The sequence below is a fragment of the Nilaparvata lugens genome, chromosome 6 (assembly GCF_014356525.2).
Source record: "Nilaparvata lugens isolate BPH chromosome 6, ASM1435652v1, whole genome shotgun sequence".
Classification (NCBI taxonomy): Eukaryota; Metazoa; Arthropoda; class Insecta; order Hemiptera; family Delphacidae; genus Nilaparvata; species Nilaparvata lugens.
This window is the reverse complement of record NC_052509.1, coordinates 46,999,775-47,025,801: the sequence shown is the minus strand read 5'-3', so window position 1 is coordinate 47,025,801 and position 26,027 is coordinate 46,999,775. Positions and strand designations below refer to the sequence as shown.

The 26,027-nt window shown below is 34.9% G+C and overlaps 1 protein-coding gene across 2 annotated transcripts; it reads right to left on the bottom strand.

Moving 5' to 3' along the window:
- Positions 1-219: 219 nt before the first annotated feature.
- Positions 220-25,871, bottom strand: LOC120351947 (pickpocket protein 28-like). 2 transcript variants are annotated; one of them, XM_039430943.1, is made up of 3 exons: positions 25,643-25,871; positions 24,684-24,839; positions 16,126-16,588 (listed from the first exon to the last, which is right to left on the bottom strand). In XM_039430943.1, exons 1-3 carry the CDS (start codon positions 25,705-25,707, stop codon positions 16,399-16,401), a joined length of 411 nt encoding a protein of 136 aa, XP_039286877.1. In that variant the 5' UTR covers positions 25,708-25,871; the 3' UTR covers positions 16,126-16,398. The 2 variants fall into 2 exon arrangements, 1 of the variants encoding a protein (XP_039286877.1); XR_005571648.1 differs by lacking the exons at positions 24,684-24,839; positions 25,643-25,871 and adding an exon at positions 220-438 and having other exon boundaries at positions 16,353-16,578.
- Positions 25,872-26,027: the final 156 nt, after the last annotated feature.

The following is a 26,027-nucleotide window of genomic DNA, read 5'->3' as shown; positions in this document are numbered from 1 at the left end:
AACCTAGTTTTTATTTGATATTTCAAAACGAATTTAATTTTACTTTAATTTTGAAGTACGGTGGAAACTTTGACTTTCAGCATCTTATTGATAGAACAATTCTACAACAGTCTAATATTATAAAACTACATTAGGTTAGGTACCTTTTCAAGACAATTTCAACTTACGCGATAAAAAATTGAAAGAACAGTTGCATTATTCATGTACCATTTCGGCCTCACATTCAATGTCACAATTATGGATAGTGTACGTGACGTAGAACTTCAGTTTACGCTCATGACTATAGTAACAACCTCTTTCCTCCGGCGTCCAAAGTCTAAGATTATCCGAAGTGCTTATTAGCTGTGGAGTTATCTTGAATTCAATGGTTGCGTCAGTTACGATGTAGGCAAATGTTTGTAAGGGGGTTGGAAACTCAGCTGGATTATGAACGGCAGTCTAAAAGTAGAAAATAGTTATCGGATTTCACTTTATACTGATATTTACTCTTATCTTAATCATTCATCAATATTTAAATATTTATTGTTTCATAATGATGGTTGGAGTATGACTAGAAGAAGAAAACATTTTCCATGCAGAGCTGAAACATTAATTTCTACAATCAACCGACTTTAAGAATAATAATTAATTTGTGACTTATTGAAATGAAATTTTGTAAGATTTCACAATAGTATAGTAAACGCAAATTATAGAGGCGGGTGATGGTGGTACCATCTCTGAGTGAAATTATTAGTAAATTTCAAGCTAAATGTTTTTCTAAATATTGGAGAAGTGTCAATCATATGACAATTTTAAAATCAGGTTTTATTTGTGTTTTAGAGAAAAACAAACAAATATTCGTCAATTGTACAATATTACAACGGTTCTGTGAAGGTTTGAATTGGTGCTTGAAATGTTGATTCCATTCCAAATTATTCAGTTAGAATAAAATGTATGGCTGAATTTCAAAAATCTTGAATAAAAATATTTTTAATGAGAACTCAGGTTATGATGACATTTCAAATGTAAACGAACTGCTTGAAATTTACAAATTCCACTCATAGATGGAGCCACCATCACCCGCCTCTCCAATTTGCGTTTACTATAGTAGATGTAAAGCTGCGTTTACACCGGAGTTAATAAAACAAGTTTTTAAAATTTTTGTTATCAACTGATGTTAATTACAAAAGTCAATAACATCATGTTAAGTTGCGTTTACACCGGAGTTGATAACATGAGTTATCAATAAAAAGTACCTGACTGCTATATCGTAATTAATTGTTCAAAGTGATTATTTAACAAGCAGTTCGTAATGGAATCAAACATTGAATAATAAAAAGTTGTCAACTTGACTGACTCGACAAAAAATTCTCTTGAAAAAGTTAATAACTCGTGTTTTCAACAGAAAATTCCTTGTTATTAAAAAGATTTATGTTATCCATCGAGAGTCGGTAAAGATCAAAGGAAATGTGTTATGTTAATAAAAAAGCCTATTTTATCGCATTAATTTTTGTTAATAACAGGCTCCTATCTTCAGGTTAGAACAAAAAGTTATTAACTTGACTGAATCGTCATAAATTTCTCTTAACAAAAGTTAATAATTCGTGCTTTTAACAGAAAATTCCTTGTTATTAACAAGATCTTGTTATTAATATAATTGACTTCCATACATGATTTCATTTAACGAGAGTATTCATAAATAATATGATATAACAGCCGGAATAAAAAGCAAAAAAATTGTCTTCAAAATACTTTAAATTGAAACAGGTGTGATCATTAACATAATGATCTTCATCTTATCCAATGTAAACAAATTATAATGCGTTATAATATTATCTTATCACCAGAGTTGATAACAAAAGTTTTTAACTTATGTTAATAAAATTTTCTTTTGACTGATACTTTTGTTATGAACAAAAGATCTTAGACCTCACTTCACTTGGTCAATTAACTTTAGTCAAGAGAATTTTTGTCGATTCAGTCGAGTTGATAATTTTTATTAATAAATCGTGTTATTAACTCCGGTGTAAACGCAGCTCAACATTATGTTAATGACTTGTAATTAACATCAGTCAATAACAAAAATGTTGAAAACTTGTGTTATTAACTCCGGTGTAAACGCAGCTTTAGACTTTGATAATACTTATCATGAAATTTGAATACTTATCAGGCTTTCTTTTATTCTGACCGTTAACATACATAACTTTTCAAGTTCTAGTTTACTTCCGAAGAAAAATGGCATCAAGATCATTATTGTGTTTTCCAGTCAAGTCGGTATCCAAACTGTCGTCAGATTCTTCACTCGCAGAAGTCATACAAAGCATGCTATCTGGACTTGGAGATTCCAGTAAGCCTCTTCTCACTATTTCAAAAATGATCGAAATTGTGCTTCTTCAACAATTGGCAATTTTTCTTGAACAAGTTGAAGAAATAGCAATGAGAAATGAGACGAGATTCTTCAAAGATAGAAATGCAAGATATTGTTTTTCTCATGAGGAATGATAAAGCCAAGCTGACCAGACTCTTAAATTTTATAGCCTAGATTGAAATGGACTTCTCGCGGCAAAAAGATGAGATCGAAGTTATGGAAAATATTTCCAACCTTGAAGAACTCAATGTACTCGTCCTGGAATCTAAATCTAAGCACCATTTAATATTCAATGCCTTCCAAACAGCTCCTCAACCCATTATTCTATTGTTTAAAGAACTGGAAAGCAATAATGTGTATGGAGGTACTGAAGTTGACAAAATGCTATCCGTTTCTCATCTTCCTTTGGCTTCCTTTTATGATTTATTACCGAAAAATGATCCTTAAAGTCACCGCCTTGCTACAGAATTTCATGTATGTGGCTGTCATCTGAGCATTTGCAGTTAATCTGTGATCACTTGGATGAAATGTGGAGCGACAACTGCGAAGTTTTGTATGAATGGTGTCAGTTCCTAAGAGATGAAGTATTGTCTAAAATAGTAAAAAGTTCCAATATGCTGTCAAGTCAAAAGAAATGGTTGAAGATTTGGAGGTCAACAATCATGAAAAATCTCATCCTCAAATAATGCAAGATGAATCAAGTCTTGTTGACTCTAAAATTGGAAAAAGCTCTGGAAACGTCAACCAAAAGTTAAAAAGAGAGCATTTAGAAAGCTATAATGTTGAAAGAGAACTATCTGTGTTCAGAAAAGAAATTTTCGAGTGCATTATTTGTTGCGAGTTCAAAGCACAACGTCTGCTAGAGTTAGCGAGCTTCCCGCGGTGGTAGTTCAGGCCACACCAAAAAAAGTCCGCTAGCGGTAGTTTGGTTTTGTTTTTGTTTTGATGAGTGTGGTTCTCTAGTAGTGGGGGAAGGCCGGCAACCACAGCGCTGTACATCGTCTCGTAGTACTGTAGGTACTAGTAGCTAGTAGCAGCAGAAGTGATCAACAGTGGACATGACGCTAATTAATTTGAGCGACCAAAAATCACTTAGAAATAACGTACCGTGGTTAGAGGACAGTAGTACCAATATAGATGAGGAACTCATTAAAATGTTGCGTCGCTGTAGAAATGCGAATGACTCATTGTAACGTGTGAGTCTCGGTATCCTGCGCAGACGCTATCGAGGCGAACTTTTAAAACTCGCTTTCCATGTTATTGAATTGTGCAGGCCAGACCGAGCTCGCTACCTCGGCGGTAGTAACCAGCAGACGTTTCAAAAGTTCGCCTGGCACGGCGAAGTGAAACTACCACCGAGGTACTCCCTCTGCGGGAGCGAGCTCGGTGTGGCCTGCTCGATTTAATAACATGGAAACCGAGTTTTTTAACTTCGCTACCGCCGCGGGAGCGAGTTTGATGTGGTCTAAAGTGTATTCGGCTTGAACCTTGCCGTCATGTATATTGCAGAGATTGCATTTTGTCCTACCTGCAGACACGGATTACTGAAGGATCAGTATATATTATTATGTGCCCTAGCACTGATTGCAATAGTCAAGTACTCCATTCACAGGTTCGTGAGATAGTGAGTAAGGATGAGTTTCATATGTACGACCAGCTGCTACTTAACATTATGCTGGAGTTGATGCAAACAAGGTTTGTTGCCCGCGACGTAAATGCCAGTACCCGGTCACCAAAGACCCAAAAGAAAAGATAAGGTGGCCGTCTGTCCGAGCTGTAGTTATCCATTCTGCGACCAGTGCAACAAGAGCTACCACAGAGTCGAGGATTGGGACATCATGAGAATGAAGCTTCAGTTAAAGAGTATATTAAAGCGCCATGAGAGAGTTGGAAGTCAGTGACAGGATGATAAGAGCAGTACAGTTGTTGTATAGGAAAACGATTGGAATGGTAAGGATAGATAGGTATGTATCCCAAGAATTTGAGATGAAAAAGGGCATGAAACAAGTGGTCTTCCTCAGTCCGCTACTCTTCTTTATGAATAGTAATCTTCATGAACAGTATATTAAAGTACTGTAAAAGTTACACTCCGAAAATGAAAGTGGGTCATAAAAGTCATCGACCAGTATATGTGCAGGCCTTGGTATTTGCAGATGGTATTGTTCTGATGGAGGACAGTGCAAGGAAACTCCAGTAGGCAGTTGATATCTGGGAAAAGGTTCTGTCAAGAAGATCGATGGAGGTGAATACCAGCAAAAGTAAGATTATAAGGGTAGCGGTCAGGGAGAGAGATAGCTGTGTAATAACATGCAAAAGAAGGGCACTGGATGAGGTGGAACAGTACGAATATCTGGGAACAATCATTTCTACAGACGGGAAGCTAATAGAAAGACCAAATTGTAAATTGTAAAGAAATATGAAAAACAAACTGCTCTGTTTGGTTCAATCATCATTGAACCAGAAATGAATTGGTAAAAATAGTAAAAGATGTCCTAAATGTAGGGCGTCAATTGGGAAATTGACAGGATGTAAACAGAATGGTGTGCAATCTTTGCAGTACAATTTTCTTTTGGACTTGCCTTAGATGTCAATGACCCGTACAGTCATTTTTATGACATGAAATCTCCCTGCTACAAAATGTTGTTTGATGGTGTGCCACCTGATTATGTTTTTTTCGATGAGGATGATTTTTTCGAGGATGGAGTTGTTGAGGATGACTTTGCCCCCGTAGCAGAGGAATAATATCTACCTATACAATGTAGACCTTCCAGAAGATTCTATGGACTTCTGTAACGGTTGTATTTTGAAATTAATTGGTATTAATAGTGAATGGGTAAATGTTGTCTCTACAATTGAAAAGTTTCTGGAAACTTCCATGCGTTCAGTTACAAAACAAACAAGAGGCCTTGAGTGAAAGGGTGGAGGGGTGTGAGTGAGAGAGAGAATGAGTGACCACGTGCTTCTAGATCTTATAATATATATGTAGTATAACCACATGTTTGCAATGGAATATAGATTTTTGTACATATTAACAAGTACCCGTAGCTATTGAGATTAACTATAGAGTGAGTATGAATGTATCAGTGTATGAGAGACCTAAATAGTGTTTATAAACAATATTCTTCCAGATAAATGCAATATATTTATTAAATGCAATATTTCTCAAGTTTTCAATTTATTGTGATACATTCTGTGATTCAATCTATCTATTATATTGTCAACATTTTCAAATCATTATTCCTGGACCGAAAATCAAGTGACGAAGCAGTATGTGATATCATAACCTTATAATACTTTGAGACATTTTTTATCAAAATTGTTGGAGAGAAATAGAAAGGCCTCAGAGGCCTCAGCCTAGTTGTTTTTCCTTCATGGTCATAATTATTGTATTATGATAATAGTGTTTTGTACAATAAATGAATAAAAAAAGGATATATAAATACTATAAACAATAAATATGTAAATACATAAATAGCATCCCCCTCAAATTGATCTTCAATTATAAATCAATGTATGATTTAAAAATTGTACTGGATATATGTAGTCACATAATGATTCAAGAGTGAAAAGAACCTGTAAATATATTTTAAAGATGTTTATTGCCGAAAGATTATCCTTCCAAGTGACCGCCTTGCTACAGTATTTCATGTATGTGGCTGTCATCTGAGCTATTGCAGTCAAGTCAAAAGAAAAGGTTAAAGAGTAGGAGGTCAACAATAATGAATCTCATCCTCAAAGCAAGATGAATCAAGTCCTCATGACTAAAATTGGAAGAAGCTCAGGAAACTTCAACCAAAAGTTGATAAGAGAGCATTTAGAAAGCTATAATGTTGAAAGAGAACTATCTGTGTCAGAAAAGAAATTTTCGAGTACATTATTTGTTGTTCTACCTGCAGACACGGATTGTGGAATGATCAGTATATATTATTATGTGGCCTAGCACTAACTGCGATAGTCAAATACTTCATACACAGGTTCGTGAGATAGTGAGTTCAACCAGCTGCTGCTAAACATTATGCTGGAGATGGTTGCAAACATGGTTCGCTGCCCGCGACGTAAATGCCAGTACCCAGTCACCAAAGACACAAAAGAAAAGGTGGCTGTCTGTAATTATGCATTCTGCGTCCAGTGCAACAATGGCTACCACGGAGTCGAGGATTGGGACATCATGAGAATGAAGCTTCAGTTATATGAAATGAGTATATGAAAGATGGGAAGGTATATGAATGGAAAGGATAGATGTGGATGTATCCCAAGAATTTGAGATGAAAAAGGGCATGAAACAAGTGGTCATCCTCAGTCCGCTACTCTTCTTTATGAACAGTATATTAAAGTACTGTAAAAGGTACACACCGGAAATGAAAGTGGGTCATAAAAATCTTCGACCAGTATATGTGCAGGCCTTGGTATTTGCAGACGGTATTGTTCTGATGGAGGACAGTGTAAGGAGACTCCAGAAGGCAGTTGATGTTTGGAAAAGGTTCATTCAAGAAGATTGATGGAGGTGAATACCAGCAAAAGTAAGATTATGAGGGTAGCGGTCAGGAGAGAGATAGCTGTGTAATAACATGCAAAAGAAGGGCACTGGATTAGGTGGAACAGTACGAATATCTGGGAACAATCATTACTGCAGACGGGAAGCTAATAGAAAGACCAAATTGCAAATTTGTAAAGAAATATGGAAAAAAACAAACTGCTCTGTATGGTTTAATCATCATTGAACCAGAATGGATTGTTGAAAATAGTAAAAGATGTCCTAAATGTAGGGCGTCAATTGGGAATTGACAGGATGTAAACAGAATGGTGTGCAATCTTTGAAGTACAATTTTCTGTTGGACTTGCTTTATATGTCAATGACCCGTACAGTCATTTTTATGACATGAAATCTCCCTGCTACAAAATGTTGTTTGATGGTGTGCCACCTGATGATGATGTTTTTTTGGAGGATGATTTTTTCGAGGATGGAGTTGTTGAGGATGACTTTGCCCCCGTAGCAGAGGAATAATATCTATCTATACAATGTAGAACATTCCAGAAGATTCTAGGGACTTCTGTAACGGTTGTATTTTGAATAATGAATAGGTATTAATAGTAAATGGGTTATTGTTGTCGCTACAATTTAGAAGTATCTGGAAACTTCCATGCGTTCAGTTACAAAACAAACTAAGAGGCCTTGAGTAAAAGGGTGGAGAGGTGTGAGTGAGAGATAGAATGAGTGACCACGTGCTCCTAGATTGTATTATATATATATATATATATATATATATATATATATATATATATATATATATATATATATATATATATATAATATATATATATATATTAGTAAACTGTAGATAGATTACAAACCTAAGGTAGCCTAAATGTTTGAAATCCAAGTGCATTCATGATAATATATTTTTATCATTTTGAGCATTGAGCAGGTTCATATTTTGAGCATTTAGCCTATTCTTAACTCAGCAATAGCCTACTGCTCATAATATATTGAAATTTTGCATATAGATTTCCAATTTACCGAGGATGGTTATAATTCTATTTTTAAGTTGGTTCTTCAATATTTAATTACCGTACGTCAAGTTTTCAGTTTGTCAAGTGCTTGAAACATACCTTTGCGGAGCACGGGTCACCTGCTAGTATAGAATAATACACAATCACAAATAGTTTCTAATATCTTAATTTTTTGATTCAACATTTTTAATGCTTGTATTCTACCAATATTCAACTTGAATATCTGTGTCTTTTGTTTAGGCTACCACATAACAATCATGATATTACACAAACATATCATTATCACTACACTTTTTAATTGCTCATTCTTTACTTACTCATCAATGAACTCTTGTGAGAACTATTGACTAATCGGAAGCATATTGAACACAAAACAAAGCCCTATTTTAGTTGGATACATTTGAATGTAATCGCAAGGATCCTCCATTCTGACATTGTGCCAACTAAACGATTTTATCATCCGCTTACATATAGTTGCACTTATCTAAAATGAATACAATGCATATTGAATCATGAAATATGAAATCATGAAGTGATTGATAATAGGCTTGACAAGCCCATAAAACCATTATTTTAAACTTAATTGAGAATAGTTAAACTTTTTTTTAGTAGGCTACATTCAAGTTGTACAATTAATTATTTATAACTCAGCCAAACTTGGCAGTCGCCCCCACCCCACTCTGTATACAGAGTTGGTGGAAATGAACCTACTGTCAAACTATCCTTGTAAAATAAATATTAAATTTGTTTCCATAAGTTTCACCAGCTCTGTATAATATTATATATATATATATATATTATATATATATATATATATATATATATATATATTAATAAAATAATATAATAGTGTCTAATGGGGGACTGCTCAGTTGTTAGTCGTCAAAAATTTGTTGTTGCTCTTATTCCAAGAATACACCAAAAAATATATTGTTTAATTATTAGTATTTGAAAAATGGTTTCAAATTGACATCATATTATGCAGATATGCAAATCATGAATTTCCACCCAAGTCGGTATCCAAACTGTCGTCAGATTCTTCACTCGCAGAAGTCATACAAAGCATGCTATCTGGACTTGGAGATTCCAGTAAGCCTCTTCTCACTATTTCAAAAATGATCGAAATTGTGCTTCTTCAACAATTGGCAATTTTTCTTGAACAAGTTGAAGAAATAGCAATGAGAAATGAGACGAGATTCTTCAAAGATAGAAATGCAAGATATTGTTTTTCTCATGAGGAATGATAAAGCCAAGCTGACCAGACTCTTAAATTTTATAGCCTAGATTGAAATGGACTTCTCGCGGCAAAAAGATGAGATCGAAGTTATGGAAAATATTTCCAACCTTGAAGAACTCAATGTACTCGTCCTGGAATCTAAATCTAAGCACCATTTAATATTCAATGCCTTCCAAACAGCTCCTCAACCCATTATTCTATTGTTTAAAGAACTGGAAAGCAATAATGTGTATGGAGGTACTGAAGTTGACAAAATGCTATCCGTTTCTCATCTTCCTTTGGCTTCCTTTTATGATTTATTACCGAAAAATGATCCTTAAAGTCACCGCCTTGCTACAGAATTTCATGTATGTGGCTGTCATCTGAGCATTTGCAGTTAATCTGTGATCACTTGGATGAAATGTGGAGCGACAACTGCGAAGTTTTGTATGAATGGTGTCAGTTCCTAAGAGATGAAGTATTGTCTAAAATAGTAAAAAGTTCCAATATGCTGTCAAGTCAAAAGAAATGGTTGAAGATTTGGAGGTCAACAATCATGAAAAATCTCATCCTCAAATAATGCAAGATGAATCAAGTCTTGTTGACTCTAAAATTGGAAAAAGCTCTGGAAACGTCAACCAAAAGTTAAAAAGAGAGCATTTAGAAAGCTATAATGTTGAAAGAGAACTATCTGTGTTCAGAAAAGAAATTTTCGAGTGCATTATTTGTTGCGAGTTCAAAGCACAACGTCTGCTAGAGTTAGCGAGCTTCCCGCGGTGGTAGTTCAGGCCACACCAAAAAAAGTCCGCTAGCGGTAGTTTGGTTTTGTTTTTGTTTTGATGAGTGTGGTTCTCTAGTAGTGGGGGAAGGCCGGCAACCACAGCGCTGTACATCGTCTCGTAGTACTGTAGGTACTAGTAGCTAGTAGTAGCAGAAGTGATCAACAGTGGACATGACGCTACTTAATTTGATCGACCAAAAATCACTTAAAAATAACGTACCGTGGTTAGAGGACAGTAGTACCAATATAGATGAGGAACTCATTAAAACGTTGCGTCGCTGTAGAAATGCGAATGACTCATTGTAACGTGTGAGTCTCGGTATCCTGCGCAGACGCTATCGAGGCGAACTTTTAAAACTCGCTTTCCATGTTATTGAATTGTGCAGGCCAGACCGAGCTCGCTACCTCGGCGGTAGTAACCAGCAGACGTTTCAAAAGTTCGCCTGGCACGGCGAAGTGAAACTACCACCGAGGTACTCCCTCTGCGGGAGCGAGCTCGGTGTGGCCTGCTCGATTTAATAACATGGAAACCGAGTTTTTTAACTTCGCTACCGCCGCGGGAGCGAGTTTGATGTGGTCTAAAGTGTATTCGGCTTGAACCTTGCCGTCATGTATATTGCAGAGATTGCATTTTGTCCTACCTGCAGACACGGATTACTGAAGGATCAGTATATATTATTATGTGCCCTAGCACTGATTGCAATAGTCAAGTACTCCATTCACAGGTTCGTGAGATAGTGAGTAAGGATGAGTTTCATATGTACGACCAGCTGCTACTTAACATTATGCTGGAGTTGATGCAAACAAGGTTTGTTGCCCGCGACGTAAATGCCAGTACCCGGTCACCAAAGACCCAAAAGAAAAGATAAGGTGGCCGTCTGTCCGAGCTGTAGTTATCCATTCTGCGACCAGTGCAACAAGAGCTACCACAGAGTCGAGGATTGGGACATCATGAGAATGAAGCTTCAGTTAAAGAGTATATTAAAGCGCCATGAGAGAGTTGGAAGTCAGTGACAGGATGATAAGAGCAGTACAGTTGTTGTATAGGAAAACGATTGGAATGGTAAGGATAGATAGGTATGTATCCCAAGAATTTGAGATGAAAAAGGGCATGAAACAAGTGGTCTTCCTCAGTCCGCTACTCTTCTTTATGAATAGTAATCTTCATGAACAGTATATTAAAGTACTGTAAAAGTTACACTCCGAAAATGAAAGTGGGTCATAAAAGTCATCGACCAGTATATGTGCAGGCCTTGGTATTTGCAGATGGTATTGTTCTGATGGAGGACAGTGCAAGGAAACTCCAGTAGGCAGTTGATGTTTGGGAAAAGGTTCTGTCAAGAAGATCGATGGAGGTGAATACCAGCAAAAGTAAGATTATAAGGGTAGCGGTCAGGGAGAGAGATAGCTGTGTAATAACATGCAAAAGAAGGGCACTGGATGAGGTGGAACAGTACGAATATCTGGGAACAATCATTTCTACAGACGGGAAGCTAATAGAAAGACCAAATTGTAAATTGTAAAGAAATATGAAAAACAAACTGCTCTGTTTGGTTCAATCATCATTGAACCAGAAATGAATTGGTAAAAATAGTAAAAGATGTCCTAAATGTAGGGCGTCAATTGGGAAATTGACAGGATGTAAACAGAATGGTGTGCAATCTTTGCAGTACAATTTTCTTTTGGACTTGCCTTAGATGTCAATGACCCGTACAGTCATTTTTATGACATGAAATCTCCCTGCTACAAAATGTTGTTTGATGGTGTGCCACCTGATTATGTTTTTTTCGATGAGGATGATTTTTTCGAGGATGGAGTTGTTGAGGATGACTTTGCCCCCGTAGCAGAGGAATAATATCTACCTATACAATGTAGAACCTTCCAGAAGATTCTATGGACTTCTGTAACGGTTGTATTTTGAAATTAATTGGTATTAATAGTGAATGGGTAAATGTTGTCTCTACAATTGAAAAGTTTCTGGAAACTTCCATGCGTTCAGTTACAAAACAAACAAAGAGGCCTTGAGTGAAAGGGTGGAGGGGTGTGAGTGAGAGAGAGAATGAGTGACCACGTGCTTCTAGATCTTATAATATATATGTAGTATAACCACATGTTTGCAATGGAATATAGATTTTTGTACATATTAACAAGTACCCGTAGCTATTGAGAATTAACTATAGAGTGAGTATGAATGTATCAGTGTATGAGAGACCTAAATAGTGTTTATAAACAATATTCTTCCAGATAAATGCAATATATTTATTAAATGCAATATTTCTCAAGTTTTCAATTTATTGTGATACATTCTGTGATTCAATCTATCTATTATATTGTCAACATTTTCAAATCATTATTCCTGGACCGAAAATCAAGTGACGAAGCAGTATGTGATATCATAACCTTATAATACTTTGAGACATTTTTTATCAAAATTGTTGGAGAGAAATAGAAAGGCCTCAGAGGCCTCAGCCTAGTTGTTTTTCCTTCATGGTCATAATTATTGTATTATGATAATAGTGTTTTGTACAATAAATGAATAAAAAAAGGATATATAAATACTATAAACAAATAAATATGTAAATACATAAATAGCATCCCCCTCAAAATTGATCTTCAATTATAAATCAATGTATGATTTAAAAATTGTACTGGATATATGTAGTCACATAATGATTCAAGAGTGAAAAGAACCTGTAAATATATTTTAAAGATGTTTATTGCCGAAAGATTATCCTTCCAAGTGACCGCCTTGCTACAGTATTTCATGTATGTGGCTGTCATCTGAGCTATTGCAGTCAAGTCAAAAGAAAAGGTTAAAGAGTAGGAGGTCAACAATAATGAATCTCATCCTCAAAGCAAGATGAATCAAGTCCTCATGACTAAAATTGGAAGAAGCTCAGGAAACTTCAACCAAAAGTTGATAAGAGAGCATTTAGAAAGCTATAATGTTGAAAGAGAACTATCTGTGTCAGAAAAGAAATTTTCGAGTACATTATTTGTTGTTCTACCTGCAGACACGGATTGTGGAATGATCAGTATATATTATTATGTGGCCTAGCACTAACTGCGATAGTCAAATACTTCATACACAGGTTCGTGAGATAGTGAGTTCAACCAGCTGCTGCTAAACATTATGCTGGAGATGGTTGCAAACATGGTTCGCTGCCCGCGACGTAAATGCCAGTACCCAGTCACCAAAGACACAAAAGAAAAGGTGGCTGTCTGTAATTATGCATTCTGCGTCCAGTGCAACAATGGCTACCACGGAGTCGAGGATTGGGACATCATGAGAATGAAGCTTCAGTTATATGAAATGAGTATATGAAAGATGGGAAGGTATATGAATGGAAAGGATAGATGTGGATGTATCCCAAGAATTTGAGATGAAAAAGGGCATGAAACAAGTGGTCATCCTCAGTCCGCTACTCTTCTTTATGAACAGTATATTAAAGTACTGTAAAAGGTACACACCGGAAATGAAAGTGGGTCATAAAAATCTTCGACCAGTATATGTGCAGGCCTTGGTATTTGCAGACGGTATTGTTCTGATGGAGGACAGTGTAAGGAGACTCCAGAAGGCAGTTGATGTTTGGAAAAGGTTCATTCAAGAAGATTGATGGAGGTGAATACCAGCAAAAGTAAGATTATGAGGGTAGCGGTCAGGGAGAGAGATAGCTGTGTAATAACATGCAAAAGAAGGGCACTGGATTAGGTGGAACAGTACGAATATCTGGGAACAATCATTACTGCAGACGGGAAGCTAATAGAAAGACCAAATTGCAAATTTGTAAAGAAATATGGAAAAAAACAAACTGCTCTGTATGGTTTAATCATCATTGAACCAGAAATGGATTGTTGAAAATAGTAAAAGATGTCCTAAATGTAGGGCGTCAATTGGGAAATTGACAGGATGTAAACAGAATGGTGTGCAATCTTTGAAGTACAATTTTCTGTTGGACTTGCTTTATATGTCAATGACCCGTACAGTCATTTTTATGACATGAAATCTCCCTGCTACAAAATGTTGTTTGATGGTGTGCCACCTGATGATGATGTTTTTTTGGAGGATGATTTTTTCGAGGATGGAGTTGTTGAGGATGACTTTGCCCCCGTAGCAGAGGAATAATATCTATCTATACAATGTAGAACATTCCAGAAGATTCTAGGGACTTCTGTAACGGTTGTATTTTGAATAATGAATAGGTATTAATAGTAAATGGGTTATTGTTGTCGCTACAATTTAGAAGTATCTGGAAACTTCCATGCGTTCAGTTACAAAACAAACTAAGAGGCCTTGAGTAAAAGGGTGGAGAGGTGTGAGTGAGAGATAGAATGAGTGACCACGTGCTCCTAGATTGTATTATATATATATATATATATATATATATATATATATATATATATTATATATATATATATATATATATATATATATTATATATATATATATTAGTAAACTGTAGATAGATTACAAACCTAAGGTAGCCTAAATGTTTGAAATCCAAGTGCATTCATGATAATATATTTTTATCATTTTGAGCATTGAGCAGGTTCATATTTTGAGCATTTAGCCTATTCTTAACTCAGCAATAGCCTACTGCTCATAATATATTGAAATTTTGCATATAGATTTCCAATTTACCGAGGATGGTTATAATTCTATTTTTAAGTTGGTTCTTCAATATTTAATTACCGTACGTCAAGTTTTCAGTTTGTCAAGTGCTTGAAACATACCTTTGCGGAGCACGGGTCACCTGCTAGTATAGAATAATACACAATCACAAATAGTTTCTAATATCTTAATTTTTTGATTCAACATTTTTAATGCTTGTATTCTACCAATATTCAACTTGAATATCTGTGTCTTTTGTTTAGGCTACCACATAACAATCATGATATTACACAAACATATCATTATCACTACACTTTTTAATTGCTCATTCTTTACTTACTCATCAATGAACTCTTGTGAGAACTATTGACTAATCGGAAGCATATTGAACACAAAACAAAGCCCTATTTTAGTTGGATACATTTGAATGTAATCGCAAGGATCCTCCATTCTGACATTGTGCCAACTAAACGATTTTATCATCCGCTTACATATAGTTGCACTTATCTAAAATGAATACAATGCATATTGAATCATGAAATATGAAATCATGAAGTGATTGATAATAGGCTTGACAAGCCCATAAAACCATTATTTTAAACTTAATTGAGAATAGTTAAACTTTTTTTTAGTAGGCTACATTCAAGTTGTACAATTAATTATTTATAACTCAGCCAAACTTGGCAGTCGCCCCCACCCCACTCTGTATACAGAGTTGGTGGAAATGAAACCTACTGTCAAACTATCCTTGTAAAATAAATATTAAATTTGTTTCCATAAGTTTCACCAGCTCTGTATAATATTATATATATATATATATATATATATATATATATATATATATATATATATTAATAAAATAATATAATAGTGTCTAATGGGGGACTGCTCAGTTGTTAGTCGTCAAAAATTTGTTGTTGCTCTTATTCCAAGAATACACCAAAAAATATATTGTTTAATTATTAGTATTTGAAAAATGGTTTCAAATTGACATCATATTATGCAGATATGCAAATCATGAATTTCCACCCAAGGTTTTTCAGAATTTATTATTAAAAATCACATAAAAACATTATTGGTGTATTACATGCTGGTGATTGGATTATGTAACATATTATTAAGTTTCAAGTTGAATTGCAGTCAAACTAATTTGTCAATATTTTTTTATTTTAATACCAATTACAGTATCTTTTTATTTTTGACTAAGTGAGGAATATATTCATTTCCTAAATTTTAATTCACTAATTTATTGAGCCAGTTGTTTGTCAGTGAAATCGTTAGGGAATTGTAATAACAATTGAGCATCATGTTTTTCTTTAATTAAGTGCGAAATAACATCAGTAACAACGGATCTGAAGGCTACAGCTAAGCAGCTTATTATGTAGACGCTAATAGCCCTACTTATTTTATTGATTAACTTATTATGACGAATGAAAGGTAATAAGGTAGTTTCTTACTAACCTTGAGGGCGAGTTTAAAGTGAGATTCTAAATCCAATAACTCATCTCTACTTAAATCATATGCCGGTTTTAACTTGTCATAAAGGAGAGATTTGAGATAATCTGTGCAGAAACGGGCACCCACATTCAATATTGTATTCTTCAGCAAAGTATATAGCGATTCATTATAATAATATAGTTTAATATATTTCAATTTTCCAGTATCCTCTTAGAAATCAACTATCGAGGTTGTATTTTATAATTATCAAACTGAATCGAAAGAAAATATAGGCCTACTTACAAATCAACTATCATAAGGCTATATATTTTAAAGTGAGAAACTGAATTGAAATAAGAAAATAAATAAATACAGCTAATAATATATGAATAGTCTTTTTCAAAACACCAATGATAAGTGGTTGTTGCATTTATGTATAGAAACTTACTCTTCCATGGTTGGATTTTTCTTGTTGATAAGTTGGGTTAAGTTGATTACGGTATAGAAGGTCTTATCTGTTTCTGGCTACAGACTGAGATGGCCGGAAAAGGTATGTCCCAAGTTGGCGTTATTTCCCCATTAAGTGACATCAGCATTGGACTTTTAAGATAGAACTTCATTTGTGCAGTAATTGTGATGGCTATTCCAGTTATAACAAGTCCTAGAGCCAGTAACCAAAACATTCTGGAACAATGACAATTCAAGATGCCAGAGGTGAACGACCGATTCACAAACAGGATGAAAAACGTCTTAACAAATACGGCACCTATCTACTATTTATTACTTACAAAACATACTTAAAGCTTAAACAAAGCTTAATCTGATGCACTATATTTTTATGAAAATTATTCAACAATCAGTATTATACTCTATCAATTTATATCTCAATATATGGACTTCCTTTGTGCTTAGTTAGTTGTGCAGCAGTTTGTATTTTTACTTTCCTCGCCCTATTACCATAGTTAAGGAAAGTATTGCTTTCCGAAAAAAATTAAGGTACCCCAATTTCTAAATTTCTATACGTTTCAAGGTCCCCTGAGTCCAAAAAAGTGGTTTTTGGGTATTGGTCTCTATGTGTGTGTGTGTGTGTGTGTGTATGAGTGTATGTGCGTCTGTGTACCCATGTCCAATTACTATCTCCATAAGCGTAATGTTAATTGGGATTCCATATAACTCGGTTGATTTTCATCCGAACGTTCCAGTCAATATCTCATTTTGAAGGTATGATAATTCTCTATTTAAGTTGCGAAGTAGAAAATTAATATTTTTTGAGAGAACGTTTATATTCATCTATTAAGTGAGAAACTTTTATGATTTTTCCTGGCGTTCTTTATGAATATTTTGGAAATTCATCTCACAACTTGAATTCGTTTTGATGAGTTCTAATGAGATTAATTTTTTTATAAAAATCTACACATCCGTACGGTTTTTAAATGGAATCTAGCGAAGGAGATTTTCGTCTGCAAGCCACTGAAAAATGGAGTTGTTAAACAGAGTACATTGACAGACCCTTACACGCACGCACAAGCAGTGCGTGACCGCCATCAGTTGTCTGGAGGGGTGCCGTTTCATTGGCTTTGTATCCCTGTAAACAATAGCCCGTACACTTCCATTTCCTTTTGAAACTTATTCGCAGAAAGAATTCACAAGTAAAGGCATCTTGACCTGAGAGTGGACAAAATATAATCAGTATTATTTTCAGTTGACCCTCGAAAGCACTCGTCTTCAGTACAAGCCAAAGTCGATCAACTTCTGTTTGAAAAGTGTTCCTCAGTTAGTTTGGAACTATCGTGTCTGTGCGCGTGTGTTTGTGTGTAGGTCTATGTGTTATAGTGTTCAAAGTTATCAAAAGTAACTGAAAAGTCTGGCGAATAAGAACCGAATAAAAAGTCGAAAATTGGAAAATCGGGGTGGAGAAAGGTTGCGTGAATGGAGAATCATGAAAAGTATTGGTGTTGAAAGGTCGTTTCAGGATAAATCTGCTAATTCTCCTTCCTTACAACAATCTTCAGCTCCTTTTTCCTCTTCCTGTTCTACTCCTGCGTTTTCCCCTTCTCATCCTCCTACTCCTCCTCCTCATCCATCTCCTTATCTTCATTCTATTCCGTCTCCTCCTCTTCCTCCTCCTCCTCCTCCTCCTCCTCCCCCCCTTCTTTTCCACCCCATCCTCCTTCTTCCGTATGCTATACGGTGAATGATTCCTACTCCTCATGTTCCTCTTCTTTTGCTTCTCCTAATTATATCAGCAATAATACTCCCTGTTTGTATCGTACAGTGTCTACTCCTTGAGTCACAACTCGGGAATGCCGTTTTACTCTCTCTATAAAGCTGACTGAAATCAGTCCAATTGGCTTCAGTAGACTTTATGAAGAGAGAACCAAACGAAAGGTTGAATTGGCTGCCAACCGCTCTACAAGAACTCGCAAGGTTAGAAGGAGATTGGCTTTGAGTCTTCCATACAAAGATTATGGGCCAAATGCCCAGGAACCTGACTTACCAGAAGACGTATTTGTGAAGAAATGTGTGGAGTTTACAGAAAAATTAAAAAAGAGTGAAACTGAAATAGAAAAGATTCAGGAAGAAACTACTTATCAGTTTGAGAATCAACGCTGGTTTGAAGAACGCAGGCTACGATTAACTGCATCATTTTTCGGTGCTGTATGTAATCGTAAACCTGAAACCAAGTGTGAAGCTCTAGTGAAGAAAATATTATATTCAACCTCATTGAACAATGTTTATACTTGCCAGTACGGAAAAAAATGAGAAAATAGCCCTGGCGGAGTTGCAGAGGAAAAGTGGCAAAACAATTTCGAAATTTGGTTTATTCATCGATCGTGATCAACCATTCCTGGCCGCTTCTCCTGATGGCCTGGTCGATGATGGCGAAAGGATAGTAGAAATAAAGTGTCCGGCAACTGCAGAATACTTGACACCAGATGACTTGATATGTAAAAAGATTGGAGTTGTAGGGAGAATGTGGAGTAATGTGGATGATAAACTAGTTATTAAAAAATCTCATAATTACCACATCCAAGTTCTAGGGCACCTTCATATAACAAGAAGGAAATATTGCCTTTTTACTATATGGACGCCCCATGGTTTGAAGGTGGAAAAAATATTGAGGGATGATCAATTTTGGGAGAAATTTATGTTTCCAAAGCTTTGTAAGTTTTATAATGCATGTTTGCTCCCTGAGTTGATAGATCCCAGACATAGAAGACAAATGGAAATAAGAGAACCACAACATATCTTGCAAGCAATAACCGAGAAAAGAAGGAAATTGTAGGAATATTTGCTAATTTGTTATCATTGTATGTATTTTTAATATACCTATTCATTATTGTTTTTATGAGCTATAGGATACCGTATTGTGTTTTTATATAGAAATTGTTTTATATTATTCAAAGGTCAGCAAGTTTCTCGAGATTTATCTGTTCATGAAATGTGAACTTGAAGTAGGTGACCTATTCATTTTTTGAAGATTTTCGAGTTAGTTCTTTCAGTATTTCAATATCAATTGCTTATCTGACAATTGTGAATAAAGAAATATGAAATGAAATGAAATCCTATCCACATTCTAGTGAATTCTAATTCACTACTATGTTACACTAGTTTATTTTTCGCGATCTGTATTATATGTAGGCTACCATATCGAATACTCATAAAAAATATTTTATTATTAGTCCTGTATTAGTATTATTATTGTTTTAGTATTATCCAACCATACATAAACTATGAACTTATGTATTTTCAATAGACCTATTCATTATTGTTTTTATAATCTATAGGCTACCGTATTGTGTTTTTACATAGAAATTGTTTCATATTATTCCAAGGTCAGCAAGTTTCTTTAGATTTATCTGTTCATGAAATGTGAACGTGGAGTAGGTGACCTATTCTTTTTTTGAAGATTTCTGAGTTTGTTCCTTCAGTATTTCAATATCAATTGTTTATCCTATCGATATTATAGAATACTAATTCACTACTATGTTACACTAGATTATTTTTCGCGATCTGTATTATATGTACCATATTGAACACTCATAAAAATTATTGTATTATTAGTAGTCTATTATTGTTTAAGTATTATCCAATCATACAAAAACTAAGAACTCAATATACTCTTGTTGGATTGCAGATTATTCGATGTGTATGATCAAATGTAGACTAATTATTATTCTGATGAATAGTATTCAGATTCAGTTCATGGATGATTTATATTAGAGAATCGAATTCAAAATTTATTTGATATTGAATATGATATGAATCTTTTTATCGTTATCCAACTATTATAATTGAATTTGAATGATATCTAAAAAATCTTGTACAGTACTTTTTAGACTTAGTAGTTAATTTTTTTCATCTTTTGATGTATGTATTTTTAATACACCTATTTAAGGTTCGTACCCACTAGAACGTACCAGACACGGACCGTGTCAGACCATGCCAGGCAAGTAAAATAACAACTATGCCCACTACAACGGATCAACAGCGTTCTATGCCAGTACATTAAGCGTATGGTACGCGTATGATACGCGTATGATACACGTATGATGCCCGGTCAGAAGTTGTTGGGAACGCGTCAGTTAGCAAGAGAATAGGTTACCAACGGGGCACATGCGCGGTTACAACGGGGTTTGCAGGCGTCACGTACCATGCAAGGAGCGTTTCGTCACAGACAAAATATACTGGCCGACAAATGTTGACCTGGACGTGCATGGCACGCTCCGTGCTTGGCCGGTGACGGAACGGTCTAATAGGTGTATTACATATCAAATGATGCAAAGAATATTTTTTTGCATGTGTCGGTACGGGCACGGTCATGGTATGATACGTTCTAGTGGGTACGAACCTTTACTGGTATTTATGTAAACTTACTATACCGTATTGTGTTTGTATAAGAATTGTTTGGTATTTTTCGAAGGTCAGCAGTTTCTTGAGATTTATCTCTCCATAAAAAAGTGAACGTGAAGTAGGTGACCTATTCCTTTTAAAAAATTAACTTGAATACTTTAATATTAATTAATCAACTTACCATCATTATGAAATATTAGTGAAACTGATTAACAAATATTTTACAATAGTTGGATGAATTCCGCGCTATGTTTAATATGCTCCACCCATAGATATTATCATATTATAATTTTTTATATTATGCTATGAACTCAATTTGCTCAATAGCAATTTGCTCCTTAAATTGCAGATTCATTATATGACTGACATCAACAGTAGGCTAATTTTTTTTATTCGTGATATTCAAAATCAATTTATAATTAATTCGAAGTGAAATATATTTTGTTTGTATGATTCAACTAATAACCTGTATTCTATAGAAAAACGATCAAGTGGTCATGCAGAAATAAAAATTATTATACATTTCTATAAGTTTCTACATTTTATTCAACGATAATGTTCACCTTATATCTAAGAGATTCACTTTAAACTGTCAGCATTAGTTAGAAGGGAACAGCATTGATGCTATTCAGAGGTATGCTGACACACATCCGAGCTATTCTATGCTGGCATTCATCTTAAACTGTCAGCATTAATTGAACGGGAACAACATCGATACCATTCACGAGGTATGCTGACACTCACCCAATCTGTTCTAGAGTGAGATTCACTCTAAAATGTCAGCATTAGTTGAACGTGACGAGCTTTGATGTTATTCAAAGGTACGCTGACGCACAACCAAGCAGCTTTAAAGTGAGACACTGTCAGCATTAGTTAAAGGTGAAACATTGATGTAATTCATAAGGAATGCTGACTGTTGAAGGTGAACTACACTATAGAGTACCTGAGTCGGTCAGCATTGACTGAATGGGAAGCATAGATGTTATTCATAAGGAGTGCTGACAGTAGAAAGTGAATCTTCTCACAGTAAGTGTCTAGTTCTCAAAACTTTTCAGCAGGGCTATAAACATTTTTAGGCCAGTTCCTAAACCTACAACAATCAATATTAGTTACGGAAGCCTGTAACTGTGAATAGATTTTTTATTAGGGGAGAGTTCTTTCCCCTGTTAGCGAAAGACTGACACATCCTCTCTCTCTAGCATTCTCACTCCTCACACTCACACAAACACACATGCCTTCTTCAGAGATTTTGTACTTCTTCTAGCCAAACCTATTTTTTATAGGAACGGCTAATGGGTTCTGAATTTGCCCGGCTTTCCCGCCGAGCCTTAAGGTCCTTACACTATGAGGATCCGACACGAACAATTTCGATCAAATGCAATTCAAGATGGCGGCTAAAATGGCGAAAATGTTGTCAAAAACAGCGTTTTTCGAGATTTTATCAAAAACGGCTCCAACGATTTTGATCAGATTTATACCTAAAATAGTAATTGAAAAGGTCTATCAACTGTCACGAGTCCCATATCTGTAAAAATTTCAGGAGCTCTGCCCCATCTATGCAAGGTTTGATTTAAGATTCCCAATTATCAGGCTTCAGATACAATTTAAACAAAAAAGTCCAAGTTGAAAAGATTGAGCATGAAAATCTCTACTATTAATGTTCAGTAGCATTTTCACCTGAAATTGAAAATAAGCTCAAAATTCGAGAAAATGTGATAATTCAATTACAAACTGTTGGCAACTGTTGATTCTATTCAATTCATTCACTATGCAAAGATAGCAGACCTCGTGTGTCTACAGCGTTATTGTCCTGTCACCATCTGGTTTAGATCTTTGAATAGTAGACTTGAGATGCGCGGGAACTCTAGCGTCAGGTGATCAATTTCCATAAGTGCAAGGAAAGTTGTTGTGTGCCGCACCAGATTTTTAGTTAAAGTTGAATGCAGCTTGCTGGGAATTGAATGATATCTTGCAGCTGATTCTCCCGTGCATATTCTAAATTTATTAAATTTATTTCGAGCTCTGTGACCAAAGTTTGGACGTCGTTCATATCGCGGCATAATAATTACAGAATTGAAATTTTGAGAATTAGTAGGAAGAAAATTGAAAAATCTGGTGTGGCGCACTCACACAACTTTCCTTGCCGTTATGAGAATTTATCACCTGACGCTAGTGTTCCCGCGCATCTCAAGTCTACTATTCAAAGAACCAAGCCAGCTGGTGACAGGACAATAAGGCTGGAGACACACGAAGTTTGCTATCTCTTCATAGTGGATGATTTAATAGAATCAACTGTTGCCAACAGTTTGTAATTGAAATAATAACATTTTCTCGAATTTCTAGCTTATTTTCAATTTTAGGAGAAAATGTTACTGGACATTAATTGAAGAGATTTTCATGCTCAATCTTTTCCACTTGGAATTTTTTGTTTAAATTGTATCTAAAGCCTTATAATTAGGAATCTAAAATCAAACTTTGCATAGATGGGGCGGTGCTCCTGAAATTTTTACAGATATGGGACTCGTGGCAGTCGATAGAGCTTATCAATGAATTTTCTAGGTATGAATTTGATCAGAATCGTTGGAGCCGTTTTCGAGAAAATCGCGAAAAACCCTGTTTTTGACAACATTTTCGCCATTTTAGCCGCCATCTTGAATTGCATTTGATCGAAATTGTTCGTGTCGGATCCTTATAGTGTAAGGACCTTAAGTTCCAAATTTCAAGTCATTCCGTTAATTGGGAGATGAGATATCATATCGTGTAGCCTACACAGACGCACATACACTCATACACACACACACACACACCACACACACACACACACACACACACACACACACACACACACACACACACACACACATACAGACCAATACCCAAAAACCACTTTTTTGGACTCAGGGGACCTTGAAACGTATAGACATTTAGAAATAATTGGGGTACCTTAATTTTTTCCGGAAAGCAATACTTTCCTTATGGTAATAGGGCATGGAAAGTAACAACAGATCTACCGACGGCTGTTGGATGACGCAATGATTATAACACCTGATTTTTATTTCTGTGTGTTGTCAGCTAATAAATTCTTCTCCCATAAGGATTACATGCAAACTTTGAATGACCGTAGGAAAGAGTCCTGAAGTCAGATTATGAATTTGATAGGCCATAAATCTGGTCCTGAACATAACTAAAACAACTAAAAATAATCATCAAATTCGGTGCAGACATAAAAAAGTTATTGAACGCCAAAATTTGATGTTCGATTTTTATTTATATAGATAATATTGGGCTATGGGCCAATATATATTTTTCACATAGATGTTAATGTATCAAACTATAAAATGCATATAATATCAAACTATGCAATGCATAGTCGAGTAATAAACTGTAAATATATTAATATAATGCAGATTACAAAAATATTGTAAAACATGGCCATGAAAAGTAGATAACTAAACATGGTAGTAGCAGGGTTTCACAGTATGTACCATAGTAATCAAATCAAATCATTATAGCCAGTTACATAAATACAAATAGGCTACAACACATTTTTCTTCAATATGCAGTTGTTCCAGAATTATTTATTAAAATGATAGGGTGAAAATGATAATATTCTTTAAAATAACTTTTTAAATTTTGATAAACACTTTAAAAGCAAGCTTTCAAGTGAAGATTTAATTTATCTTGGCGCTTAACTTGATTCTTGAAAAACATGCAAAAATAATAAAACTTGAATTTTGAAAACACTTTAGAATTTTAAAAAATCAATTTTCATGTCATTAGCAGAAAAGTATGGAGTAAAGTAAGAGACTAAAAATGGAAAACATATAATCTCTCACTCCTACTATGAGTTGAGCCTCAACATTTGAATCCAGAACTATATCTAGCGAATTAAAAAAATATATATAGAGCCTTTTTTAATTCTCACCTTTCATAGAGCGATAGGTATGGATCAGCCAAGTATCGCAGGCAATGGAGTGACGTCATTCTACAGTACTTGACAAATCCTGCCATTAAATTTTCTTTCCAATCCTTCCAATTTCCACCTTTCCAATAGGGGTTTTCTAGATTTTGTTTTTCTCTCCTGTAATTGTTGAATACACCTAGTAGCCTACAGAATATTCAAATTTTATAATTCAATAGCTTATAATTTTGCATGTATAAATTTCCATGAATCAAGAATGAACTAAAGGTAACTTAGCAGCCTTGACTAGAGTATCAACCCCATTCAAGAGATTAATCCCTCTTCTTCTATGCATGGTACTTAGCAGTGGACGTGTAGTTGTGATAACAAAATCAACTATATTATCTTTCAATCTTCAAATTCCAAAAATCACATAACTAGTGACCTCCCTGGGTTGGAGAACTCGCTCAAGAACTGTAATCTTTGTAATCTGTATTGTAATCTTTGAAACCAGCAACTTTAAATTATACAGAGTTGATGAAAATCATTATTCGTTGTTTTACTGGGTGAATTTTTTTATTCATTTTGGAATCCAATAATTAACAATTCATCAGCTTATAGCTGAAATTGAGAAAATCGGCATTTCTATGCAGGGATTTGACAAGATGTTTTTATGTGGGAAAATTATCATTTTAACGAAAATGATCTATAAGGTTCAATAGAAAGTATTTTACAAATTGATATGTAGGTGAAACTTCCTTGTTCAATATAAATAATAATATACACGGAAATCTTCAAATTAATAATAATAACCAGTCATGAAATTATCTTTATATAAATAGAAATGAAAATAAAAATCCCAGTAGGCCTCCCCTTTTTTGAATTATTTTATCACAACATGTTTCAACATTTCTATTTTTTATTTTTAGATTTTTATTTCTATTTATATTACAAGTAGCCCTATACAGAAAAGAGTCAATTACCTTAATATTTTTATTTGAATTGAAGTTATTATCCATGTTTCCAGAGAGAGTACTAATATCTTCATACAAGTTGATCAATCGAACTGTGAATGATGAATAAGAATCAGTTGGCGGAGACGACTACTTTTTTGTTCCACGCAATTCCCCTGAGATCTAGTCTATCTGATGTTAACCTGTATACTTCCAAGCATGCAACGAATATTTTGCTTTTGAAATAGCATGTTCTAATGACAATTATTATAGGTTTTTCACCTGAATCTTCATACTAAATTTATGACAATCAATGCCTTAGGTCTATATGCTACTGGCTAATGGTGATATAATGAAAGATCGTTCAATTTAAAAGCAGTCAACTCAAGGGAATTTATGAAAAATAACGGTTTGA

Coding starts and splice junctions, on each gene's coding strand:
- LOC120351947 (XM_039430943.1), bottom strand. CDS start 25,707: ATGAAGATATTAGTACTCTCTCTGGAAACATGGATAATAACTTCAATT. Junction 24,840..25,642: donor ATTCAAATAAAAATATTAAG/GTAATTGACTCT, acceptor CAACAATTACAG/GAGAGAAAAACAAAATCTAG. Junction 16,589..24,683: donor TACCTATCGCTCTATGAAAG/GTGAGAATTAAA, acceptor TCATTGTTCCAG/AATGTTTTGGTTACTGGCTC.